This window comes from Taudactylus pleione, unplaced genomic scaffold, assembly GCF_031769625.1.
Source record: "Taudactylus pleione unplaced genomic scaffold, aTauple2 ptg000275l, whole genome shotgun sequence".
Taxonomy (NCBI): domain Eukaryota; kingdom Metazoa; phylum Chordata; class Amphibia; order Anura; family Myobatrachidae; genus Taudactylus; species Taudactylus pleione.
In genome coordinates, this window is record NW_028284677.1 from 2,642,501 (window position 1) to 2,668,578 (window position 26,078).

General features: G+C 41.0%; 1 protein-coding gene across 1 annotated transcript in view; it reads right to left on the reverse strand.

Moving 5' to 3' along the window:
• LYST (lysosomal trafficking regulator) overlaps positions 1 to 26,078 on the reverse strand; it is a 507,705-nt gene that overhangs the window by 3,119 nt on the left and 478,508 nt on the right. Inside the window, exon 51 of the mRNA XM_088481579.1 lies at positions 12,057 to 12,128. Coding sequence (XP_088337705.1) covers positions 12,057 to 12,128 — 72 coding nt within the window. The remainder of the gene's footprint in view (positions 1 to 12,056; positions 12,129 to 26,078) is intronic.

Sequence of the window (26,078 nt, forward strand, 5' to 3'; positions counted from 1 at the left end):
TTCTGGTGCGGTGCTGCAGGGTCGTCATTGCCTCACTATAAAAGTATTTATTTGTGAAGAAAGTCACATACACTCTGTTACACTCATGTCTGAGAGTGAACGTGATTTTCCCCTACTGCTAAAGTGTACCACTTGTAATGTACTGATAGCGGAGGGTATTGTAACACTGGGAGTTTATGCAGGGCGTGTTTTCTAATATCACGCCCAGTTACTGTGTCTGCGCCTGTACAGGAACACCCTGGCCTTGTTGGGCTTGGGTCAACTGGCCACACCCCCTGCGTTGCCCCATAGGGGTTATCACGGCGGTTGGGTCCTCACCCATATAGGGGTTTCCCAGGACGCTGAGTGTCTCCCAGTCTCTCCTGCTCTCGCCCACCTATGTCTCACATGAGCCTGCGTGTGTGGGTTCACGGTCCAATTCGGTACAGAACCTATTGGCCGTGTTGCAGAGGGAGCCATCATTGCAGTCTGCTATGCGGTCTGTAGTGTCTCAATGTTCTGCATGATGGTGAGGTCATGACATTTGATGACAGTGACAATTTTTGACCTTTCAGACCAGAATTCTAAGTCAAAAACATATATACCAAACCTTATACGGGCAGTCCATGCGGTCTTGGTTATTGAGGATGGCAACCCCCGTGGCCAAAACTAAATAGACTCCTCCGCAGTGGATTCTCATGTTACACGCCTAGTGTGGAGTACTACGTTACCATGCCCTCCATGCCTCCTTCAAGCATACCACGGATCATTAGGTGGAAATATGCCTAAAATCCAGTTATTCCCTTGTTGGAGGGGCGTCCAGACGGCTATGGCCGTGGGCTAGGTGTCCACAGCCATGGAGCGCTGGGCTGATAATTTGTAATTGTCTCTGGACTCTGACTCGTCGCCTGAACTGGCGAAGTTGGTAGGCAATCCCAGAGACTCAGCCATATTAATGAGGCAGCCGTTTCCAGAATCTCCTCGCCAGCCGTGGCAGTTCGCCGCACCCTAGGGTTGTGCTCTTGGAAAGCTGATGCAGATTCCGAAAAAGGTTTGGAATGCTTGCCCTTTAATGGACAGCTCCTTTTTGGGTCTGATTTAGACAACATTGTGGCGACTCTGGCAGCAGCTAAGTCTGCGTGTCTGCCATCGGCTCCGATCCCATCCGGGTCTGGTGCTTCATCTTTTCGGGCCTCTGGGGCCCAGGGTAAGTCCACAGTGCAGTCCTTTCCTCAGCAGTCAACAACCAGAAAATCTGCCAAGCCAAACAAGCAGGCTTAGAGCACAAGACGTCCTACTCCCAGGTCGGAGGATAAACCTTCAGCCTAAGGCCTCCCCTTGGGGGACCCCAAAGTGGGAGGCCGGCTTCTTCAGTTTGCCCAGTGCTGGTATCTGACTACCATGGACACTTGGGTCAGAGAAGTGGTCTCTCTGGGGTACGCCCTCTCATTTTGGCATAGGCATCCCAGCCGGTTTTTCACTACAGGTCTTCCATCTATTAAGGCCATGTAACTCCAGAAGAGCTGCACTCTATGCTCTGGGGTGGAGTTATAGTACCTGTTCCGTTATCCCAACAGGGAAAGGGATATTACTCGATTCTCTTTCTGGTACACAAACCCAATGGGTTTTACCAGCCAAATCCTCAGGTGCCTAGACAAGTCTTGAGGTTCTTCGGTTAAGGATACAGACCCTCTGTTCCATTATATTGGCAATGGGACCTAGGGATTTCATGGTGTCTCTGGACACTTATGAAGCCTACCTTCAAATACCTATTATCTTGGCGCAATAGCAATTCCTCGGGTTTGCGTTGTTAAGCTGCCATTTCCTGTTTCAGGCACTGCCCTTTACTCTGGCCACTGCACCTCGAGTATTTACCATACTCATGGCGGTTATGGCAGACCACCTTCGAATGCAGGGGTCCACCTGTTGTCCTATCTGGACTACCTCATGTTGTTAGCAGGGTCTCCAGAAATCCTTCAGCGCCATCTGCGCCTAACAATATCTGTGCTGCACAATTATGGCTAGCTGATAAACTGAGAGAAGTCCTCCCTGGGTCCCTTACTGAGGATGCTCCATTTCGGAGCCCTGTTAGTCTTTCAACACCAGGGGTTCTTTTTGACAAAGGACAAAATCCTTCGCAGCCGACAAGTGTCTGTGCACTCAACAATGCGGTTACTGGGTTCCATGGTGTCGATGTTCGACATGGTGGAATATGCCGTTCCACTCCAGACCTCTGCTGCAGCTAATCCTGGATAAAATGGGTTGCCCAATCAGTTAAAAGTTAAAAACACAGACGATTGTGCTTTCCCCAGTGGTCCGTCTGTCTCTAGCCTGGTGGCTACTAACTGCTCCCCAGACAGGGTGCGCCCCTTTTCAACTGCGGACTGGGTCCTTCTAATGATGGGCGCCAGTCTCCAGGGCTGGGAAGCAGTGACGGGTCCACACTTCATTCAGGGACGGTGGACGCCAACAGAATCTGCATTTCCAATAAATCCCTTGGAACTTCAGCCAGTATTCAAAATTCTCCAGCAGATAACATGTCCTCCACGGACGGTCCGCGCAGGTACAGTCAGACGACGCCATCACGGTGGCTTACATAGACCGCCCAGGGGGAAACTGAAGTCGGGCAGTTCTGACAGAAGTGTCCCGCATTCTAGCTGGGGCAGAGGCCAATCTCCCTGCCATAATTCGGCAATGTTCATGCAAGGAGGCCTCAACTGGGGTGCAGACTTTCTCAGCCGTCAAGACGTGCATCCAGGGGAATGGTCTTTTCACCAGGAAGTATTTCACCAACTGGTGAACAAATGGGGCTTTTTCAGAAAAAGACCTCATGTCCTCCCAACACAACAACAAGCTGCCTGTGTACGTTTCAATCACAGAAGACGAAAGTACTCTTCTGGTGGACGCGTTGTGAGTCAGGTGGCCCTTAAGGTTTGCGTATCTGTTCCCTCCGATTTCCCTTCTTCCTCGAATTACTCGCAAATTCAAGCAAGAAGGTGACACGCTTCTGCTCATAGCTTCAGCGTGGGCCAGACGGCACTGGTTCTCAGATCTCCGGGGTCTCTCAGTTGACACCCCGATATTGTTGCCTCTGCATACGGACCTGTTGTCTCAGGGTCCTTTCCAGCACCCGGACCTCGGTCGTCTGGCTTTGACCACATGGCTGTTAAGTCAGCCCTCTTAAGGTCCAGGGGTTTTTCAGCTCTGTTAACACCATGCTCATAGCTCGGAAACCTACTTCTGCAGGGATTTACCACCGGGTGAGGCATACCTTCTTTAAATGGTGTCATCCTAGAGGTTCTGATCCTCAGGTCCTTAGGATATCCAGGGTTTTGGCTTTCCTACAAATGGGCTTAGATCACGGTCTGCGCCTTGCTTCACTGAAGGTGCAACTTTCTGCCCTGTCAGTCTCGTTTCAGCTTAGGATCACTACACTTCCTAATGTCCACACCTTGATGCAAGGTGCACTTCGTATTCAGCTTCCCTTCGTCCCGCCAGTCGCTCCTTGGGATTTGGCTGTGGTCCTGAGGGCTCTCTAAGGACTGCCATTGAAACCTCTGGGCTCAGTGGCTTTCAGCTAAGACTGTGTTTTTTTCTGTCCATTACTTCGGCCAGAAGGGTGCCAGATTTGGGGGTTCTCTCAAGTCCTCCCTTTCTGATTTTTCATAAAGACAGGGCGGGGCTTCGCACTCACCCTGGTTTTCTACCTAAGGTGGTATCTAGTTTCTACATTTAATTAGGAAATCCTAGTACCGGCCTTTAATTCCTCAGTCCTCTCTGCTGGTGAGGCCTCTTTGGATGTGGTACGTGCTATAAGGATTTATGTTGACCGTACCAGTTCCTTTAGGAAATCGGACTCCCTTTTTTGTTCTCTATGGTTTCCATAAGAAAAGTTGACCTGCCACTAAACAACTTTTGGCAGGATTGATTCGCATAGCCATTTCTCAGGCTTACATTCATAAGGGCCTTCTTAGACCAACCTCTCGTAATCCTCACTCTACTTGGTCTGTGGGTCCTTCGTGGGCAGTTCGCCGTGGTGCCTCAGTTGTTCAGCTTTGCAAGACAGCCACGTGGTCTTCTGTCCATACCTTAGTCAGGTATTATGCATTTCCTGCCTTCGCCTCTCAGGATGCTTCCTTCGGGCGGCAGATTCTCCTTCCAGCACAGGAGCGTCCCCTCCCTTAAAAGGATACTGCTTTGGGACATCCCCAAGGTATCCTGTGGATACCCTATGGACCCTAAAGTAGAAAATAAGAGATATGTTAAGAACTTACCCTTGTTATCTCTATTGTACTGCAGATGGGCTTTAATCTGGTCACCGGTTTTTCCGTCTCCTACTAGTGAGAAGGTGTTTCTTCTGTGTTCCAGACTTTCTTCTCTCTCTCTTTGTTCTCCTCCTCTGGCCTATGGCTTGTTACAAAACTGATGGCCTTGGCTGGGGGGCGAGGTACAGAGGTACAGAGACCCCAGTGCATCCTGGGAGGCTAAAGTTTTACTCTGTGGTGCCCGATGCTGCTGCCGCATCGCCTATACCCCAAGGTATCCTGTGGAACCCTATGGACTTCGCAGAAATAGAGATAACAAGGGTAAGTTCTTACCATATCTCTTATTATTAAACTTTCATTGAATGATTTATTTAATGGGTTAAATATGTCAACACCCAAAAGTGAAGAAGTTTCATGACATTGACTAAAATGTAAAAAAACCCTAATAAAATAAACCAAGCTTAAAGCCTGGTACTGTACTCATTCTTAAATGATAAGGTAAAAAAATAATGTAAGACTGGAAATGTACAAACAATCTTCGGGCTTGATTTATTAAGCAGCGGCTTTTGCAATTTGCTAATCCTCTGCAATTTTGAATTTAAAACGGCAATAATATTAAATGTAAAACTAGGTATGTTTTGCATTTAATATTAGTAAATCCAGCCCTTTGAGTCAATTTGAATGTGGCATTTCCACAGGCAGAAAATCTCAGTACAATATAATTAACCTCTATGGGAGAACTCATGAACTACTAGCTAGGAGGCTATGAGAAAATTATTCAAATACTCTGATAAAAATATGGACAAAGTACAAGTTTTTGCCTATGCTTTTAAAATGTGTTGTTTTCCAATGCCCATGGAAAGGAGTCTTAATACAGTTTCTAATACTATAAATTAATGAGGAAGCTAAGAAACCTGTCCAGGTTATTCTAGGAAGAAATAGATTCCCTCTCAGAAACACATTGTTGCTAATTTCCAACATTCTATCACTCCCATATATATATATATATATATATATATATATATATATATATATATACATATATATATATATACATACATATATATGTATGTATATACATATATATGTATGTATAAATATGTCCTCAGGGACATATTTATAAAAAAAAATTACATCAAGCTCATGAAAATTAGGAGTCCTTATCCCTGCATATTGGGGTAATAAGGGATCTTTTTGTCAGGGGAATGTAATAGTGTAAGCCGTCAGGGCTTGAGCTCTTATCTTGGCGTACATTTAGAGTAAAGTGATTGCATAAGTTTGGACCACGGACAGGAAACTTCACATTTGTGGCTTCAGCTGCACATACTCAATGCGACAATATATTGCGATTGGCATCGCAAACAGCTCCAAGCAATCGGAGCGGTGATGGCAAAATCCCTTTCTAGGCAGGCTGCCACATTGAAATTATCGGGCTAACTCCATCTGAAGATGGCGTTACCCCACACATGCAAGACCCGAAAAGCTATGCTTTGCGGATCTTGTTACACTGTCCCCATAGAAAACTATGGGGAAGGCTGCAGCAAGGGCTATATTACTGATATCTGCTTTCTCTTTTTACATTTCAGAAATACTTAAAATATGTTTCTGCATGTTTAAGGACAGATTTAAGGACATAATTGGTTCATATATAGGCCCCTAACTCTTAATTCTAGGCATAACATTTGGACAGTTAAGCAATTTAGCCTAAGTTTTGCTGCTAGTTGTAGACCTAACATTAGTCAAATAATCCTAAACCCATGCACTAAACCTTTCTGTAGTCATAAAATACTAAGTGGTCTATTCACTAAGCATTGGAGAGAGATAAAGTAGATGGGGATAAAGTACCAACCAATCAGCTCCTAACTGTTGCTTTACAGGCTGTGTTTGAAAAATGACAGGTACTTTATCTCCATCTACTTTATCGCTCTCTAAGGCCTAATACATAGACCCCTAAACCCTTATTTAGTGCTAGAACAGCTAAAACATAGAATTAATGTTTAGACGCAGCCGTGTCTCTGTGCGACTCTGAATAAGGCCGCAAGTCATACTTGCCTACTTTTGAAAAAGCTTTTCAGGAATATTGTAAAAGCAATACCTATGAGCATGGCGGTAAAGTGAATGTGTACTGCTACATCTGAGGGGGGTGCCCACATGTAAATGAGCCCCAAAGCAGTTAATGAGATCTACAATCTTCTAAAAGACGGCCTCTAGCTAATGGAGTGGTCAACAAAGAAACTCAACCAGTACTAGTCCGTATTGGAGCACTTTATTCCGAGTCTTTAAAGTTCTTTGTGATAGCTGAGGCTTCCCAAGAAATAATTTTAGGACTACCCTGGTTATGCCAGCATAATCCCAGGATAGACTGGTGTTCAATGCAAATTCTTTCATGGGGGGCTGACTGTCAGAAATCCTGTCTTCCCAAGATAAGACCTGTAAGGGAAACAGTTTCATTAATATCTCCAGCAATTCCTAAGGAGTACTAGATGTTCACTGATGTTTTTTCCGAACAACAGTCGAATGTCTTACCTCCTCACAGAGAATGGCATTGTCCAATCCATCTGTTGCCTGCCAAGATGCCACCTCGTGGTCGCACATATCCTCTATCCTTGCCTGAGACCAAAGCTATGTCTGAATACATCCAGGAGAATCTAGTGAAATGATTTATTCATCCCTTCACCTCTCCTGCCAGAGCTGGGTTCTTTTTCGTCCGCAAGGAGGACGGTGGCTTAAGACCTTGTATAGACTACCGGGGCCTTAACGATACAACGGTCAATAATCGATATCCGCTTCCATTGATCACAGAGTTGTTCGACAGGGTTAAGGGGTCCATCATATTCTCAAAGTTAGATCTGAGAGGGGCCTATAATCTCATCCGTATTCGCGCAGGTGATGAATGGAAGACTGCCTTTAATACCAGAGATGGACATTTTGAATACCTTGTGATGCTCTTTGGGCTATGCAATGCCCCTGCTGTCTTTCAGGGCTTTGTTAATGAAATTTTCAGGGAATTGTTATATGTCTCAGTTGTCTACCTGGACGATATACTGATTTTTTCATCTTCTTTAGTGGATCATCATGAACATGTGAAGGAAGTATTATCCCGTCTGAGGAAGAACCACCTCTATTGCAAATTGGAGAAATGTGTCTTTAGTGTACCAATTGTGCCATTCCTTGGTTACATCATCTCTGGCTCCAATCTAGAAATGGACCCCAAGAAGGTGCAGGGGATTTTGGATTGGTCCCGACCTCAAACATTGAAAGCCATCCAGAGACTGCTTGGGTTCGCCAACTACTATAGACGCTTTATCAAGGGATTTTCGTCATTGTTGGCTCCCATTACAGCCCTGACCCGTAAAGGTGCTAATCCTGCCCTATGGTCAACTGAGGCAGAAACAGCCTTCCAGCTTTTAGAGCAAGCCTTTATTTCTGCTCCAGTTCTACGACAACCAGATCTGGATAGGCCTTTTTTATTGGAACTGGATGCGTCATCAGAAGCTGTGGGAGCAGTCCTATCCCAGCATTACGAAGACAATAGAGTTCATCCCTGTGGGTTTTTCTCCAAGAAATTTTCTCCTGCCAAAAGAAATTATGCTATAGGTGAACAAGAACTCTTGGCAGTGAAGTTGGCATTAAGAGAGTGGAGATACCTGCTGGAAGGGGCTAAATTTCCCTTCACTGTCTTCACTGACCATAGGAACCTCCTCTTCCTCAAGAATATCCAGTGTGTGAGCCCTCGTCTGGGCAATATTCTTCGCTCGTTTCCAGTTCACTCTGACCTTCCGGTCAGGAACCCTTAATCAGAAAGCGGGTGCTCTGTCTAGATCCCTACTCTGTGACAACAATTCGGAGATCCAGCGTAATGCCCGTCTTGGAGTCAAGAGTGTTCGCCACCATACAGTTACAGCCTCTTACTGGGAAGACTTTTGTGGCCCCGGAGTTAAGGAAGCAGCTCCTCACCTGGGCTCATTCCTCTCGCTTTGCAGGCCACTCAGGTACTCGGAAGACTCTGGAATTTTTAAAGAGAGGCTATTGGTGGCCATCCATGAAGGCTGATGTATTAGAGTTTATTTCTTCATATATCTCTTGTGCCCAGCATAAGTCTTCACATCAAGCTCCAGCTGGTGAGTTGTTTCCATTACCTATTCCATCACGTCCATGGACGCATCTCTCCATGGACTTCGTAACGGATCTACTGAGCTCTCAGAGTTAAACTACCATCTGGGTCGTAGTAGACAGATTTTTGAAAATGGTCCATTATGTACCTCTAAAGAAACTGCCTACTGCTCCTGACTTGGCTCACCTGTTTGTCCAACACATATTCCGTCTCCATGGTCTTCCTGACGAAATAGTTTCTGACTGTGGTGCTCAATTTGTAGCAAGATTTTGGAGAGCCCTATGTTCTGTTCTACAAGTAAAACTAAACTTCTCCACGGCTTATCATCCACAAAGCAATGGATCAACAGAGAGGGTTAATCAAGACCTTCCTGAGGATTTTTATGTCATCTTCTCAAGACAATTGGTCTGTATTGCTACCATGGGCTGAATTTGCACATAATGCCTCCTATCATTCTTCTATAAACCAAACTCTGTTCCAAGTTGTTTACGGCCTTCATCCTCGGGTTCCTGAATTTCAAAGCCTACCTGTCTAATGATGTACCAGCCGTGGAAGATACTCTACGGAGACTTGTATCTATTTGGACTCAAGTACGTACTAACTTGGAGAAGGCGTCCTCTCGCTACAAACTTCAGGCAGATAAAAAGCGTAGGAAGGTGCCACGCATGCAAGTTGGGGACCAAGTCTGGTTGCCCACCCGGAACCTACGGCTCAGAGTACCATCAATGAAGTTTGATCCATGTTTCATCGGACCCTTTCTCCATCATTGAAATAATCAACCCTGTGGCTTATCGCCTTCAGTTGCCCCCTTATCTGAAAGTCCCCAATTTTTTTCATATTTCCCTACTTAAACCCCTGGTGCTGAACAAATTCCACAGAGTTCTTCCTGTTCCCCCTTGTATCTAGACTGAAAGAGGCGTGGAGTTTGAGGTCTCCCAGGTCCTGGATTCTCGTGTACGCAGAGGGCGATTGCAAAACCTGTTAGACTGGAGGGGTTATGGCCTGGAGGAGCGCTGTTGGACCGATGCCCGAGACATCCATGCTCCCGCACTCATCAAGAAGTTCCATGCTGCCCATCCTGAGAAGCATGGTGAGTGTCCTGCGGCCACCCATAAGGGGGGGTACAGTCACGACCAGGATTTCTCGGCATGGTGGTCGACGGGTAATACCTGTGAGGTCGCTGTGGCGGGGGCCGTCTGGCGGTGGAGCTGGTGTTTGGCGAGGGGCATTGGCTGCGCGTGGTTCTGGGCGCCGCCATCTTGCCTCCGGACATGTGATTCAGTTGTCCAATCCTGATGGGTCAGGTGCTCTCTCCAGCCAGTCACGGTGCGCACTTGGTATTTAGGAAGGTCCAGAGCCTCCCTTCATTGCCAGTGCAACGTGTTTCTCAGTGACAGCTGAGAGAGAGTTCCTGTGCTCATTACCTGCCTCCTTGGAAATGCTACCTAGCCTGTTTACCTTGCCTGCTCCAACCGCTGGACTTCCTCTGCACCTTCCATTTACCTTCCTTCTGCCTGAGTACCTGAGTCTGCTGTCACCCTGCACTTTACCTCCACTTACACGCTGCTGGATTATATCTCCTCTGCCTACATATATAAATTTCAGCTCACCATACCTGCATACTGGACTCTTTCCTGTCTGTCACTATCTGGACATTCTCCCTTTTGCTTCACTACAGTTCCCAAGTACACTTCAGTGTTATACTTGGACTTTTACTTTTGCCATATTCATGTCTACTAAACCACTCATTAAAAGTTCCACATTTTCATTTAAATCTGCTTCTGTGTCTGCTCCTATCACCACCCTGGGTCCACAACAAAACCAGAACATCACACATGGTCGTCTAACCATTTTTTTTTGTTTTTATTTCCAATTAATAATATCTGCCATACCCACCTCCAATGACAGAGTATTCCAGAATTTCACTACCCTTACAGTTAAAGACCCTTTTCTATGTGGGTGGTGGAAAAACCTCAATGGATACTCCCTATTCAAATGCAGAGCAGTGTGCACGAGATGTACTGTACATTACAGAAATATTAATACTGACCTAAGATGCTTTTGTTCCCTTTGTAAAAAAGTCAGCGTGTTCTAACCTTGCTTCATAGTGTAACCTATTTCATCATTAAATAATGAAATTAATGGGGGGGGGGGGGGGAGAGAGTACTAAGCCTCGGAGAGTGATACAAACACAGCATGTAAACTGACAGGAGCTGATTGGTTGGTACTTTATCACTCTCTAAGGCTTAGTACATCCCCCCTTGGCAAATCACAGTAGATATTATATAAGTTAGATTAAGTATAATATAATTAAGATACATAAGTTTGCAAACCATCTGAAATGCTATACTATTTTATACAATATACCATATAAGAATCAGTGTACATTGAAATTCACTGACCCATAACAGAGCCAGGTGCGTCTTAAGAGAGGAGGGGGTCCGTGTGCATTCCCCGTTCCGAGCCCCCTCCTATCTCCTCGGCAGCCGACTGAAGCGGCTGCCCAGCCACCGCAGCATCAATATTGTGCCCATAGTCTACTGCGCATGCGCAGATTGCCGGAGAATTGTCGCGGCTGCCATTTTCCCAGCGATTTCCTTACTGCGTATGCGCATAATGCCGAAAAACGCCCACGGCGGCCATTTTCCAGCGTTTTGAGCAGCGCTGAGACACCCGACGCGGGACCTCAGAGAGGTAAGTTTTAGATAATATGGGTGCAGGGTGTGCCCCCCTGGACACGGGGGCCTGTGTGCACCGCAAACCCTGCACCCATAATAGATACACTCCTGAAAAGAGCTGAATATTTACAGAAGGTGCATGCTGTCCTGTGCCAAAAACTGTTAGCAAAGTGCCTGTCATTAGTCCATAGGTCCTCACAGATAATCAGCTAAGTAATAGTCATGTGACAAGATGTAGGTGTAACACTTAACAGTCACCCAATGGTTGTTTGATTCCAACCCAAAAACCCCAACTCAGAACTAAAGGCGGCACTGCTACAGTAGATAGCGGGAAGTGCAGGAATTGTGAACATTTATCTTATTTAGCATTAAGGTGGAAAGTAAACGGGTTTGGTCCTAATATATGGTTACTTTTAGCAGGATGCAATACAGTCACATGGGGGCAGTTCAGACTGAGTCGCAAGTGGATATGCTGAAGTATCTGGTGGTTGTTAGCATACTTCACAGAGTACACATACAGACAGAGATGGTCAGTGCATTAGGATTGATCTTTCCATCAATGCATCATGCTTTCCATGAAATTAGCATTTCTAGCCAGTGACCAAGGTGAAAGCACAGAATGGTTTCATCTTGTGGGAGTGTTGTGGGTGTGTAAGATGGGACGCCTGTTCCTGACGGTTCTTTTGCACCAAGTGTGGGATGGGTGATGGCTGTGTCTGTGGAAGGAAATAGAGTAGGCGGTATAGGATTCCACATGCTGACGCACAGATTTTCGTTGTATGCAGGAATAAGCATAAGGAAGTAAGTAGTGGCTGCAGGTGCATTCTGACTCTTAGTGTGGTTTTTTTTCTTTTACATAATATATTCAGATTTCTGTTTCAAAATGTGAATCTGTGGCAAGAAATTGTTTTAATTTATTGCATGTCACAAACTATATTAGAAACGCTTCGTGGCATAGAAAGTGATCTCCTGAGGCATGACATTTTTTCCTTTAAAAAAATAGTGCTAGCATTACTGTACCTTATAATTGGCTTGTTGGATTTTGGGAATGTTATTTCTCGAACCGGTTTCAAATCCCAAGTACTCCATAACCTATAACAAAGAATAGCAAAATACTTTACTACTTAATATTACGTTTTATTAATTTTGTTAATATAAATCAAATCACCCTATAATATTTTTGTTTTATAAAATTTTTCGGTTTTGCAAAATATGCAATAAAAACCGCCTAGGACATCACATATGATGCATTGCAATTATACAATCTATAAAATAATAAGCCCCTGATTAAACTGTTGTATAACACTTAAAAATATTTAGAATTAACACATTTTGTGTTATCTTTTAGCGAACTTTAGAGACAAGTTCTTTTAGGTTCAATCCTAAACGCATTCTTGACTACAATTCATTATTTGTGCATGGATTCTAAACTAGAAACTCTAGGGGAGATGTATTGAAGCTACTAAAGAGTGGAGAAGTTGCCCATAGCAACCAATGAGCTTTAACCTATAACTTTATAGAATGCTAACTAGATGCTGATAGTTCGCTATGGACAACTTCTCCACTCTTTCAAAGGTTTGATACATCTCCCCTCTATTTCTAATATTCTTATTTTTGTATGTGGATATGTGAAGAAGGATGGAACTCAACACTTATTTCTAGATAAATTAATACATATATATAAAAAAAATTACAATATGGTGATCTACAATAAACAAAGTAGGAAGATATACAGAATTGATAAAGAAAGTCTATTCACAGAGTACACTCCCTTGTTGCATATAAGATGACCACAGTCTTTTAAAAGTCTAATTGGTGATCAGGGGATGGATTATGTGAATATATGGGTATAAAAAAATAAGCCTAATGGTGTAGTTATTTTAAAGTTCTAATTTGGGTTTGGTGAATTAAGTGACAAGTGCTTATGTACCGAAAGTATAACTAAAATAAGCTTATTTGTTTAATGGTGGGTGATGTGTGGATTCAGGAATTCCAGCAGTGCTTTGTGAAAGAGCTCCAATATTAACTCATCTCAGTGCCATTAGATAGGTATGCAAGGGCCAGCAGATTTAGATTTTAAATAGCTGAAAAAACTCAAACAAAAGGAACAAGCATGATTGTAATAGGAGCTACAGCAGGACATAACACCTAGCAGGGTCTCTTGTTTCAGGCCATGTGGATGTGTGGGGATTTGAGCTGGTGAAATGCATGATGGGAAGAGGTATATAAATTGAAAGAGCCCAAATATCTCTCTCTTCTCTGCCATTGCCATCCAAGACACACACACAGCAGGCTTCCTGAGATCTGGATATACCACACTTGCTTTATAAGGTCTGTATTAACCATATATAAACATATAACACTCAATTCTTTATACACACTTTCTGCTATAACACTCGGTTCTTTATACACTTTCTGCTTGTAACACTCGTTTCTTTATACACACTTTCTGCTACTCTCTCTCTCTCTCCAACCACACACAGATACACACCTGGCTACCATATATAATGCTCTCTATTGCCTGTCTACAGTAGCCCTTTCTAAAGCAAACACACTACAATGAATCTGAAATCATCTTTCTCTCTCATCCATGCTACAGAAGGACTCCATCACGGCTACCACACCATGAGCTTTCAACACAAAGCCCGCTCTCTCTATACCCATGTATTCTCTCTATATTTTCACATATGCACATCCATACACACAATTGTTTTCTCTGATAGATCACCCTCCACAATCTATCTATAGACTATTAGTTTCGCCGGAAGTGCAGGGGGAAGAGTGATCCCTTAATTACCGTATATATCATAAATCCCCCATACACACACGCATGTACACTTCTCACACTACTTCCAGCCATATGCTTTCTTCACATTCTTATACACACATACACAGAAAAGAGCAAAATAATATAACACTTGCATACACACATACATATAAACATATATTTGCACGAACACCAAGGTTATATACTAGTGAAAGATTAAATAGAATCTGCATTGAACTTTATTTAGCAACTGCATGGGGTAATTCATTACTAGGATTAAAGTTAGAAAATCACTTCTGAGTTATGTACTGTATACTGTATTATCCATACTTGCTGACAATCAGTTCCCTCCTTCCGGGAGGGAACTGGCCAGTGACATCACATTGGGGGCGGAGCCAGGGCAGTGTGATCGCGTCATCGTGGCCCCGCCCCCTTTTCACAATGCCGTTATTTTCGGCATTGTGAAGCAGGGGACGAGGACAGGATGATGCGATTCAGTGCGAATCGAGTCACCGCCCCCACCCCGCTGCGGTGGTTTTTAGTTTATTCTGGGGGGAGGTCGGGAAGGTTGCTGGCTGCCGGGAGGCTTGCCTGCCTTTCCGGGGGGGCCGGGAGCAGCACCCGAAAATCGGGAGGCTCCCGGCCAAATCGGAAGGGTAGGCAAGCCTGGTATTATCCTTTGTATTATTTGCATGTAAACCATCTATTATCTTGCAATTCCCATTTATGGAGTAAAATACTTTTATATAATGTACATGGTCTTTAGATAACAGAGTAGAATTTAAAGGTTTAATTAATATGCAATAATTCATTATGGGTAAGATAATCAGTGGACTTCATTGATTTGTCAAGGGATATTTGGGTGGTTTCAGCCCGCTAAAAGCTTGCATGTTTAGCTCACATGGAGCTTTGGTTGTTATGTCTAGCATAACAATGGCAACCCTCTGTCTGGGTTTTTTATGGTAAAGGACAAAATACGTTCGAAAACTGTATGGAAGATTAATAAAGTCATCTAGGGGGTCACAGATGTAGCAATATCAGAAATAGAAAATAGATTAAAGAGGAAAATATTGTGTCATATTCCTATAATTAATTATAATCATCGATATTGCTCAAGAGAAGATTTTGTGTAACTATTAGACCCTCAGAGATGAGTGGAGGTCACGCAGACCACCGGAAAATACATCCTACCATGCTTGGTCCGGTCTTTCATAGGAACCTTTATTTATAGCAATTTTAGTATGGAAGAACACAATAGTGTAATACTGTATAAGATTCACAGATGAGGTCACATGTGAGATGGACTACATACTAGAAGGTACAAAAATAACAGCATTCCAGTATGTCTTCTCATGTTTTTAGAGTTTTTCTATAATGAAGTTGAATTCATGTGGAAGTAAAATACATCACTGTGGTTTATTATTATATCTGCTAGTTTAATAAAAATCAAACAAAACATAACGGGTTAACACACAATAAGGATAATAACGTTGGCTTATCTGGGTAGATTGTGCAGCAACATCCAGCACTTGGAGCCTCCATATTTATGAATAATGTCCAGTATAAACTGTCTCAATAAAAAGTCCACATTCATGTAATGTCCAATTGAAAGTAACCAGGAAAAGGTAGTCCCTATACGTTTCACCTGTGAAACATTCCTCAGGAGCAAGACTTAAAGACACATTGACATGCTGTTATTTATCTACCTTCTGGTACGCAGTCCAAAACACGTGTTCTCATCTGTGTATCTTGTACAGTATTACACAACTGGATTCCATCTTTGTCTTCTATACTTAAATGTATGTGAGAGAGGCGGGGATTAAAAATTGCAGATCCAATCTGGAAAAACTTTCACAAGCCCTGCTGCCGGAGACTAAAACTAGGGAGGGGGCCAGTTACAGCAGGATACCGCAGTAGGACTAGCCTGTTCTGAATTGCAGTGTTAACTCATTTTGTACCACTGCAGTAGTTTTAATGGATGCACTGGGACCCACATTGGTAATATAAAATTTAATATTTTTAATAGGTATGCATTAAAATCTCATTGTATTAAATTTAAGATGGTGAAATATAAAAAGATAGAATTGTGCAAAAGAGATGAAAATTAACGTGTACAATAAAATATGCAAAACAAAACAGTTGTCAAATTGTCATTCTTTCAATATGATCAGTGTTTAGTAACAGTGGTTTATTACTTATTATAGTTTATGCTGTTATTTATGTTAATTATTTCTTAAGGCTAAATGCCTTCATCAGCTCCTAGAAGTAGCAAATTGTATCAAACAATGCAGTGACTAATATTGTGTATAATCAGTATTCCAAACTGATACAATGTCTTCTCTTCCTATGCTTAGATGTCTTATCCTTATGTATTGCCATGCAATGCTTGTAGTAAATATTTCTTAGCTATGCAGTATACACAAATATATGTTGTAGTTCTGAATCTATTAGCTATAAGGTTAAATCCCACACAGCAGGTATAATAATGTTAGTATATAGTTGGTCAACACACCTAATATTAATGGGTCTCCACTACATGTGATATATATTAGTAGTTCCCATTATATCATATGTGTGTGAATCACATACCATAAAAAAAGATTTTATAGGTAAAAATGTTAGCCTTTGCAGCTCTGGGTATTAATATATACAATAATGCAGCTGAACCTTTATTCAATTGCAATCATTCCCAGCACTGCGTATAGCACATGTACCATTTTATACATCAGTAGCTGGAGCATAGGCCTCATATTTAGCATACAGTAGCTTTTAATAATTGTAGGCAATAGCAATTAGTCATATCATTTTAACAGACATCAATGGCTGGGGTTTATATCCATTTAGCAACATATTAACATTGAATTTAGTTACATGACATTAACAATCGGTTACAGATAGCCTACGGCAGTTTCACTAGTCAGGCTTTCTCAAAGCATCACCTGTCATTTCATTTCCTTTCATTCCCTTCCCTAAGTTCTGATTGGTTGTCAGCAAATCAATCATGTTTAACATTATTTAATGGTAGTATAGTCTTAATAGTAATCCACCAATATCCACTTCTTAAAACATAAATATGAACAATTTACTTCATTATATTAAGTATAATGTTAAAACACGTCCTCTGATGTTTTTATTTGTGATTTCTCAAACAGATATCTTATATAAAATTTGATTTTGAGTTTATCCATTATATACATATAAATTATTCCTTTAGGTCAGATCTTCTATATCTTTCCATTTGATGTCCAATTTAATCAGATATGTTTATATATCTCTCTCATAGGGGGTGATTATATTTCTATCATGATGAAAAGAAATATACATAGAGACAGTGACATATGAGACATATATACCAATATATATCCAAGGTATATCAAAATCCATCTCCATCCATCTAGCATTATCATGGTAGATTTTAAAATAATGTTTGACATTCATTGTGCTTGACTTTTAGATCACTTAATTTCAGTATTATTATCTTTTAGGTAGTGATCACCTTATTCATGTTTAACATTATTAGAATGGTGGTATAGTCTTAATAGCAATCCACTAACATCTACTTCCTAATACATATAGTAAATGTACTTCATAATATTGGGAGTAACATTAAAACACATCCTTTGATGTTTTTTTGTTTTTAAGATATATATATATATATATATATATATGAATTAATGCTTTTTACCAAATCTTCTATATCTTTTCCATTTGATGTCCAATATAATATTCAACCACGTATATTTTATTAATTAATATCATAGAGAGTGGTGATATATATTATAATGAGAAGAAGTATAGATAGAGACAATGTCATATGTGACGTACATTTCACATATGTATAAGGTGTATCACAATCCATCTCCATACATCTAATGTAACCAATTATCATAGTAGATTTAGTAACAGTGATTTAGATTTATTATAATCGAATTTTAGATCACTACATTTCAGTATTATTACCTTTTCAGGTGATGTGATCATCTTAATCATGTTTAACATGGTTTCAATGGTAGTATAGTGACCATATTCTGATTTTTTTCTTGAGGCTAACCCATAATATGAGGTACTGTAATATCTGGTAAGTACAAGGTGTGACAGATGATGTATTTTCTATGTCACTGTAGTCCCCTAATAATTTCCTATCTTAGATGTAATACTGGTCCTCATTGATGTTTTGTAACCGATTGTTAATGTCATGTAACTAAATTCAATGTTACAATGTTGCTAAATGGATATAAACCCCAGCCAATGATGTCTGTTAAAATGATATATGTGCTATACATAGTGCTGAGACTAATTGCTATTGCCTACAATTATTGAAAGCTATGTTAAATATATGAGGCCTATGCTCCAGCTACTGATGTATAAAATGATACATGTGCTATCCGCAGTGCTGGGAATGATTGCAATTGCCTAAAGGTGCAGCTGCATTATTGTATACATGAATACCCAGAGCTGCAAAGGCTAACATTTTTAACTATAAAATCTTTTTTTATGGTATGTGATTCACACACATATGATATAATGGGAACTACTAATAAATATCACATGTAGTGTAGACCCAGTAATACTAGGTGTGTTGACCAACTATATACTAACATTATTATACCTGCTGTGTGGGATTTAACCTTATAGCTAAGAGGCTCAGAACTACAACATATATTTGTGTATACTGCATAGCTAAGACATATTTACTATAAGCATTGCATGGCAATACATAAGGATAAGACATCTAAGCATAGGAAGAGAAGACATTGTATCAGTTTGGACTACTGACTATACATAATATTAGTCACTGCATTGTTTGTTACAATTTGCTACTTCCTTCTAGGAGCTGATGAAGGCATTTAGCTTTAAGAAATAATTATTTGCAACATAAATAACAGAATAAACTATAATAAGTAATGAACCACTGTGTTACTAAACACTGATCATATTGAAAGAATGACAATTTGACAATGGTTTTGTTTTGCATATTTTATTGTGCACGTTAATTTTCATCTATTTTGCACAATTCTATCTTTTTATATTTCACCATCGTAACAAATTTAATACAGTGAGATTTTAATGCATACCTATTAAAAATATTAAATTTCCAATGTGGGTCCCAGTGTACCCATTAAAACTACTTACTTTTCTTCTTTGTATATGTGATTTCTATAATGTTTAAGTAGTGGATAGCACCTCAGCAAGCTTTATATTTATTCTGTAGACACAGATGAACTGAGTAACAGCTAATTGGAGAGAGGACAAACTACACTGTAAACTATAAATTACATAATAGATGCCTGGTGCGGGATTGGTGCTCTATTTGTAACTAATATATAGTACCTCATAGATTGAATACCATGAGACTCAGAAAAAGGGGTCAAAAGAGCATATGCAGATTGGAGGAACTCCACAGGGGATAATCACCCAAGCCGCAAATTTCACAGATATGCAGGTCACCTCTGCCCAACAGTGCAAAGAAACATCAGTCCAAGTAAAAAAAAAGAAGAGAAGAAGGGACGATGAAAGAGGCCTCAGTGATTGCAGACTTCCGTAATAAAGACTCCTGAGGCTTTCTAGAATATGTTACTCCTGAAAGTTCCTATGAAAGACAGGAGAAAATGCCACTGGAATTCCTGAATCCATACATCACCATTAAACAGATAAACCGGGTTTATTTATACTTTTGATATGAGCATTTGTCATTCACCAAACCCAAGTTAGAATGTTAAAATTACTCCATTATTAGGCACTTGTCTTCTTATACCCTTCAGAGAATCCATCATATATCTATATAGTGAAATATATTTCTCCTTTGCGTGTATATCCGATATGTCTGTCAACAACATTGTTCATAGACATATCATGTCGGCCCTGCAGCAAAGCCAATGCCGATATATAATGCAGATGTATCGGTACGCTGGTACATTGACTGCAGGGACTGCAGACCCTGACATCACAACTAGGAGGACAGAGTTAAATGACCACCCAGTTGAGATGTCAGGCCAGAAGTATCAAGCAGCCAATTGGTAATTGTATATAGCTTACAAATCGTCTGCTCGGACAGCGGATCAGTCTACTGACTAATCTGTCATCAAGTATGTACCCAGCATTCGGGAAATAACCATAGATAAAATAAACCTTTGCTTTTTCTCTATTTTGTTATCCTCATGGTTTGGTTTTAACAAAGTATTCCTCCTTATGAACCTTGCCATCTACTGTATAATGCATTGCACAACTCCCTGTCAATGTGCATTTAAAATGCATATACAGGTCCTTGGCTTGTATGTCAGACATCTCACACTAATATAACTCCTCATTAAGGAAACCCTGTCATGAACAACAGTGGATGGAAACTATCTCAAAAGGAAGCTTTATAGTATTTATAGTCACATTCCAAAAAATTTGAACAACTTGCAGATTTGGCAGTAAACTTTGTTAATAATTTAAATAAAAATGATCTAAATGACTCATAAAAGGTATCCTCACCACCCTTCTCTTCCAATCAATGCTTCATCAATCTAAAGCAGTGGTGGCAAATATTTCAGATGGGGGGCACTAAGCAAGTATCAAAAAACTGTCTGTGGCCACACACAAAATATCATGTATTCACATATATTATATAGACATTTTCTAATGGAATGTTCCTTGCAATTCCTGCTGGCTATGGACCTGATTTGGGAATAGAGTAAAGCTGGGTACACACCTAACAGATATATCTGCAGATCGAGTGATCTGCATATATCTGCAGATGATGGTTGTTCCTACACACTGAACAACCATTATCTGTCTGCGGGTCCCACTGGCCATATCGCGAGTCCCACTGGCCGTATCGTGCCCCCCTTCCCGCAGCCTCTGCTGCAAGTGTATGGGCGGTCGGGCGAACGCCCATACACACAGCACGATGCCCCCAATATATATACAGATATATTGGGCATCAGCTGTGCAGCACAGCCGACGCGATATGTATGAACTTCGTCGTTTGCAGACATATCGCTGGTACACACTGGCCGACGCAAACAAGATATATTGGCCAATCAATTGATCGACCAATACATCTGCCAGTGTGTGCACAGCGTAAGAAAGAAAAAGTAATTGTGCATCTTAGTAAAACCATGTTGCATTGCAGGTGGGGCAGATTTAAAATGTGCAGAGAGGTTTAGATTTGGGTGGGGTTTGTCCAAACTGAAATCTAAATGGTAATAATAAAGCTTTCCAACATTTGTGGGCAACATATAGGTAACATGCTCGCTCCTCTACTCCGCAGCCCCCACATGGTGCCAAATGGTGAACCCTTGAACCCCCATCCCCCTTGCCCGCTGCTGTGGGTGGCTTACAAGGCTCTGACTCCTTGGCCCCTCCTGAAGTCACCCTACAGCAAGTTTTCGAAGCAGTTACAAGCAGTGAGAAACACCTGTCAGACAAAATTGAATAAAAGTGCAATGTGACATATCTTTGCTAAGGCAGATTGTACAGAGGGTTAGGGAAAGAGTAGAAGAAGTAGAAACTTGTGCTCCACGTTAGAAGATGGCATTGCCTATTAAAGGAAAAGATCTTGTCCCTGTGCCAGCAGATGTCCGCTATGCAGAATAAAATCTCTGATATGGAAGGCCTCCTGCAGCGGAATAATGTTCGGTTTGTGGGCCTACCGGATTAAGAAGGCAGCGATTCTCCAGAATCCTTTCTGGAATCGTGGCTAATTGATACCTATGGGAGAGCATAGTTTTCATCTCAATTTACAGTGGAACGGGCACATCGTGCTCCTACACTGCCCTGCCGCTAGGTGCTCCACCTTGCACTTTCATCGCTAAACTCCTCCATTATAAAGATCGGGACTCTGTGCTATATCTGGGACGCATTAAATACCCATTGGTCCAGCATGGGGTAAAGATTTCACAGATTTTTCTATGGAAATCCAGAGAAATACAGTAGGGCAAAATTTTTCCCTATAAGGCGCAGACTCAGAGACTTAAACATCTTATATGAGTGTATAGTTTATTGGGAAGCTGATTATATATATATATATATATATATATATATATATTATATATATATATATATATAAATATAGTGGGCATTATACATTGTTGACAATTCCGTCTACTATATGCTGTCACCGGTCCAGGTACTGCTAGAGTTCTCCCATATAATGATGGCTGTTACTCTTCTAATGCCCTCAATGTCTAGGAGGCTTTTGTAAAAAAAAAATATATATATATATGTAGGTATTTCTTTATTATTTTTTTTTATTCTTTATTTAAAGCACTCATAAAAATAAACAGACTGAGTATATAAACAGACATGCAAATAGCCTCAACAATGAGCCGCATTTTCAAATATATAGAGAGAATACAATAGAAATCTGCACATGTAAACAAAATCAATAGAAAACAGGTTACAGGGGGGGGGGAGACAGGAGGGAGGGTGGAGGTGCAGGGGAGGGACACAGGACTACTTGAGAGATTTGGACATCTTGAGGATGTTTAAAAGATATTAAAAAAGACAAGGAGTATCTATCCAAGGTACAGTGTAGACCCAGTAATACTAGGTGTGTTGACCAACTATATACTAACATTATTATACCTGCTGTGTGGGATTTAACCTTATAGCTAAGAGGCTCAGAACTACAACATATATTTGTGTATACTGCATAGCTAAGACATATTTACTATAAGCATTGCATGGCAATACATAAGGATAAGACATCTAAGCATAGGAAGAGAAGACATTGTATCAGTTTGGACTACTGACTATACATAATATTAGTCACTGCATTGTTTGTTACAATTTGCTACTTCCTTCTAGGAGCTGATGAAGGCATTTAGCTTTAAGAAATAATTATTTGCAACATAAATAACAGAATAAACTATAATAAGTAATGAACCACTGTGTTACTAAACACTGATCATATTGAAAGAATGACAATTTGACAATGGTTTTGTTTTGCATATTTTATTGTGCACGTTAATTTTCATCTATTTTGCACAATTCTATCTTTTTATATTTCACCATCGTAACAAATTTAATACAGTGAGATTTTAATGCATACCTATTAAAAATATTAAATTTCCAATGTGGGTCCCAGTGCACCCATTAAAACTACTTACTTTTCTTCTTTGTATATGTGATTTCTATAATGTTTAAGTAGTGGATAGCACCTCAGCAAGCTTTATATTTATTCTGTAGATACAGATGAACTGAGTAACAGCTAATTGGAGAGAGGACAAACTACACTGTAAACTATAAATTACATAATAGATGCCTGGTGCGGGATTGGTGCTCTATTTGTAACTAATATATAGTACCTCATAGATTGAATACCATGAGACTCAGAAAAAGGGGTCAAAAGAGCATATGCAGATTGGAGGAACTCCACAGGGGATAATCACCCAAGCCGCAAATTTCACAGATATGCAGGTCACCTCTGCCCAACAGTGCAAAGAAACATCAGTCCAAGTAAAAAAAAAGAAGAGAAGAAGGGACGATGAAAGAGGCCTCAGTGATTGCAGACTTCCGTAATAAAGACTCCTGAGGCTTTCTAGAATATGTTACTCCTGAAAGTTCCTATGAAAGACAGGAGAAAATGCCACTGGAATTCCTGAATCCATACATCACCATTAAACAGATAAACCGGGTTTATTTATACTTTTGATATGAGCATTTGTCATTCACCAAACCCAAGTTAGAATGTTAAAATTACTCCATTATTAGGCACTTGTCTTCTTATACCCTTCAGAGAATCCATCATATATCTATATAGTGAAATATATTTCTCCTTTGCGTGTATATCCGATATGTCTGTCAACAACATTGTTCATAGACATATCATGTCGGCCCTGCAGCAAAGCCAATGCCGATATATAATGCAGATGTATCGGTACGCTGGTACATTGACTGCAGGGACTGCAGACCCTGACATCACAACTAGGAGGACAGAGTTAAATGACCACCCAGTTGAGATGTCAGGCCAGAAGTATCAAGCAGCCAATTGGTAATTGTATATAGCTTACAAATCGTCTGCTCGGACAGCGGATCAGTCTACTGACTAATCTGTCATCAAGTATGTACCCAGCATTCGGGAAATAACCATAGATAAAATAAACCTTTGCTTTTTCTCTATTTTGTTATCCTCATGGTTTGGTTTTAACAAAGTATTCCTCCTTATGAACCTTGCCATCTACTGTATAATGCATTGCACAACTCCCTGTCAATGTGCATTTAAAATGCATATACAGGTCCTTGGCTTGTATGTCAGACATCTCACACTAATATAACTCCTCATTAAGGAAACCCTGTCATGAACAACAGTGGATGGAAACTCTATCTCAAAAGGAAGCTTTATAGTATTTATAGTCACATTCCAAAAAATTTGAACAACTTGCAGATTTGGCAGTAAACTTTGTTAATAATTTAAATAAAAATGATCTAAATGACTCATAAAAGGTATCCTCACCACCCTTCTCTTCCAATCAATGCTTCATCAATCTAAAGCAGTGGTGGCAAATATTTCAGATGGGGGGCACTAAGCAAGTATCAAAAAACTGTCTGTGGCCACACACAAAATATCATGTATTCACATATATTATATAGACATTTTCTAATGGAATGTTCCTTGCAATTCCTGCTGGCTATGGACCTGATTTGGGAATAGAGTAAAGCTGGGTACACACCTAACAGATATATCTGCAGATCGAGTGATCTGCATATATCTGCAGATGATGGTTGTTCCTACACACTGAACAACCATTATCTGTCTGCGGGTCCCACTGGCCATATCGCGAGTCCCACTGGCCGTATCGTGCCCCCCTTCCCGCAGCCTCTGCTGCAAGTGTATGGGCGGTCGGGCGAACGCCCATACACACAGCACGATGCCCCCAATATATATACAGATATATTGGGCATCAGCTGTGCAGCACAGCCGACGCGATATGTATGAACTTCGTCGTTTGCAGACATATCGCTGGTACACACTGGCCGACGCAAACAAGATATATTGGCCAATCAATTGATCGACCAATACATCTGCCAGTGTGTGCACAGCGTAAGAAAGAAAAAGTAATTGTGCATCTTAGTAAAACCATGTTGCATTGCAGGTGGGGCAGATTTAAAATGTGCAGAGAGGTTTAGATTTGGGTGGGGTTTGTCCAAACTGAAATCTAAATGGTAATAATAAAGCTTTCCAACATTTGTGGGCAACATATAGGTAACATGCTCGCTCCTCTACTCCGCAGCCCCCACATGGTGCCAAATGGTGAACCCTTGAACCCCCATCCCCCTTGCCCGCTGCTGTGGGTGGCTTACAAGGCTCTGACTCCTTGGCCCTCCTGAAGTCACCCTACAGCAAGTTTTCGAAGCAGTTACAAGCAGTGAGAAACACCTGTCAGACAAAACTGAATAAAAGTGCAATGTGACATATCTTTGCTAAGGCAGATTGTACAGAGGGTTAGGGAAAGAGTAGAAGAAGTAGAAACTTGTGCTCCACGTTAGAAGATGGCATTGCCTATTAAAGGAAAAGATCTTGTCCCTGTGCCAGCAGATGTCCGCTATGCAGAATAAAATCTCTGATATGGAAGGCCTCCTGCAGCGGAATAATGTTCGGTTTGTGGGCCTACCGGATTAAGAAGGCAGCGATTCTCCAGAATCCTTTCTGGAATCGTGGCTAATTGATACCTATGGGAGAGCATAGTTTTCATCTCAATTTACAGTGGAACGGGCACATCGTGCTCCTACACTGCCCTGCCGCTAGGTGCTCCACCTTGCACTTTCATCGCTAAACTCCTCCATTATAAAGATCGGGACTCTGTGCTATATCTGGGACGCATTAAATACCCATTGGTCCAGCATGGGGTAAAGATTTCACAGATTTTTCTATGGAAATCCAGAGAAATACAGTAGGGCAAAATTTTTCCCTATAAGGCGCAGACTCAGAGACTTAAACATCTTATATGAGTGTATAGTTTATTGGGAAGCTGATTATATATATATATATATATTATATATATATAAATATAGTGGGCATTATACATTGTTGACAATTCCGTCTACTATATGCTGTCACCGGTCCAGGTACTGCTAGAGTTCTCCCATATAATGATGGCTGTTACTCTTCTAATGCCCTCAATGTCTAGGAGGCTTTTGTAAAGAAAAAAAATATATATATATGTAGGTATTTCTTTATTATTTATTTTTATTCTTTATTTAAAGCAATCATAAAAATAAACAGACTGAGTATATAAACAGACATGCAAATAGCCTCAACAATGAGCGCATTTTCAAATATATAGAGA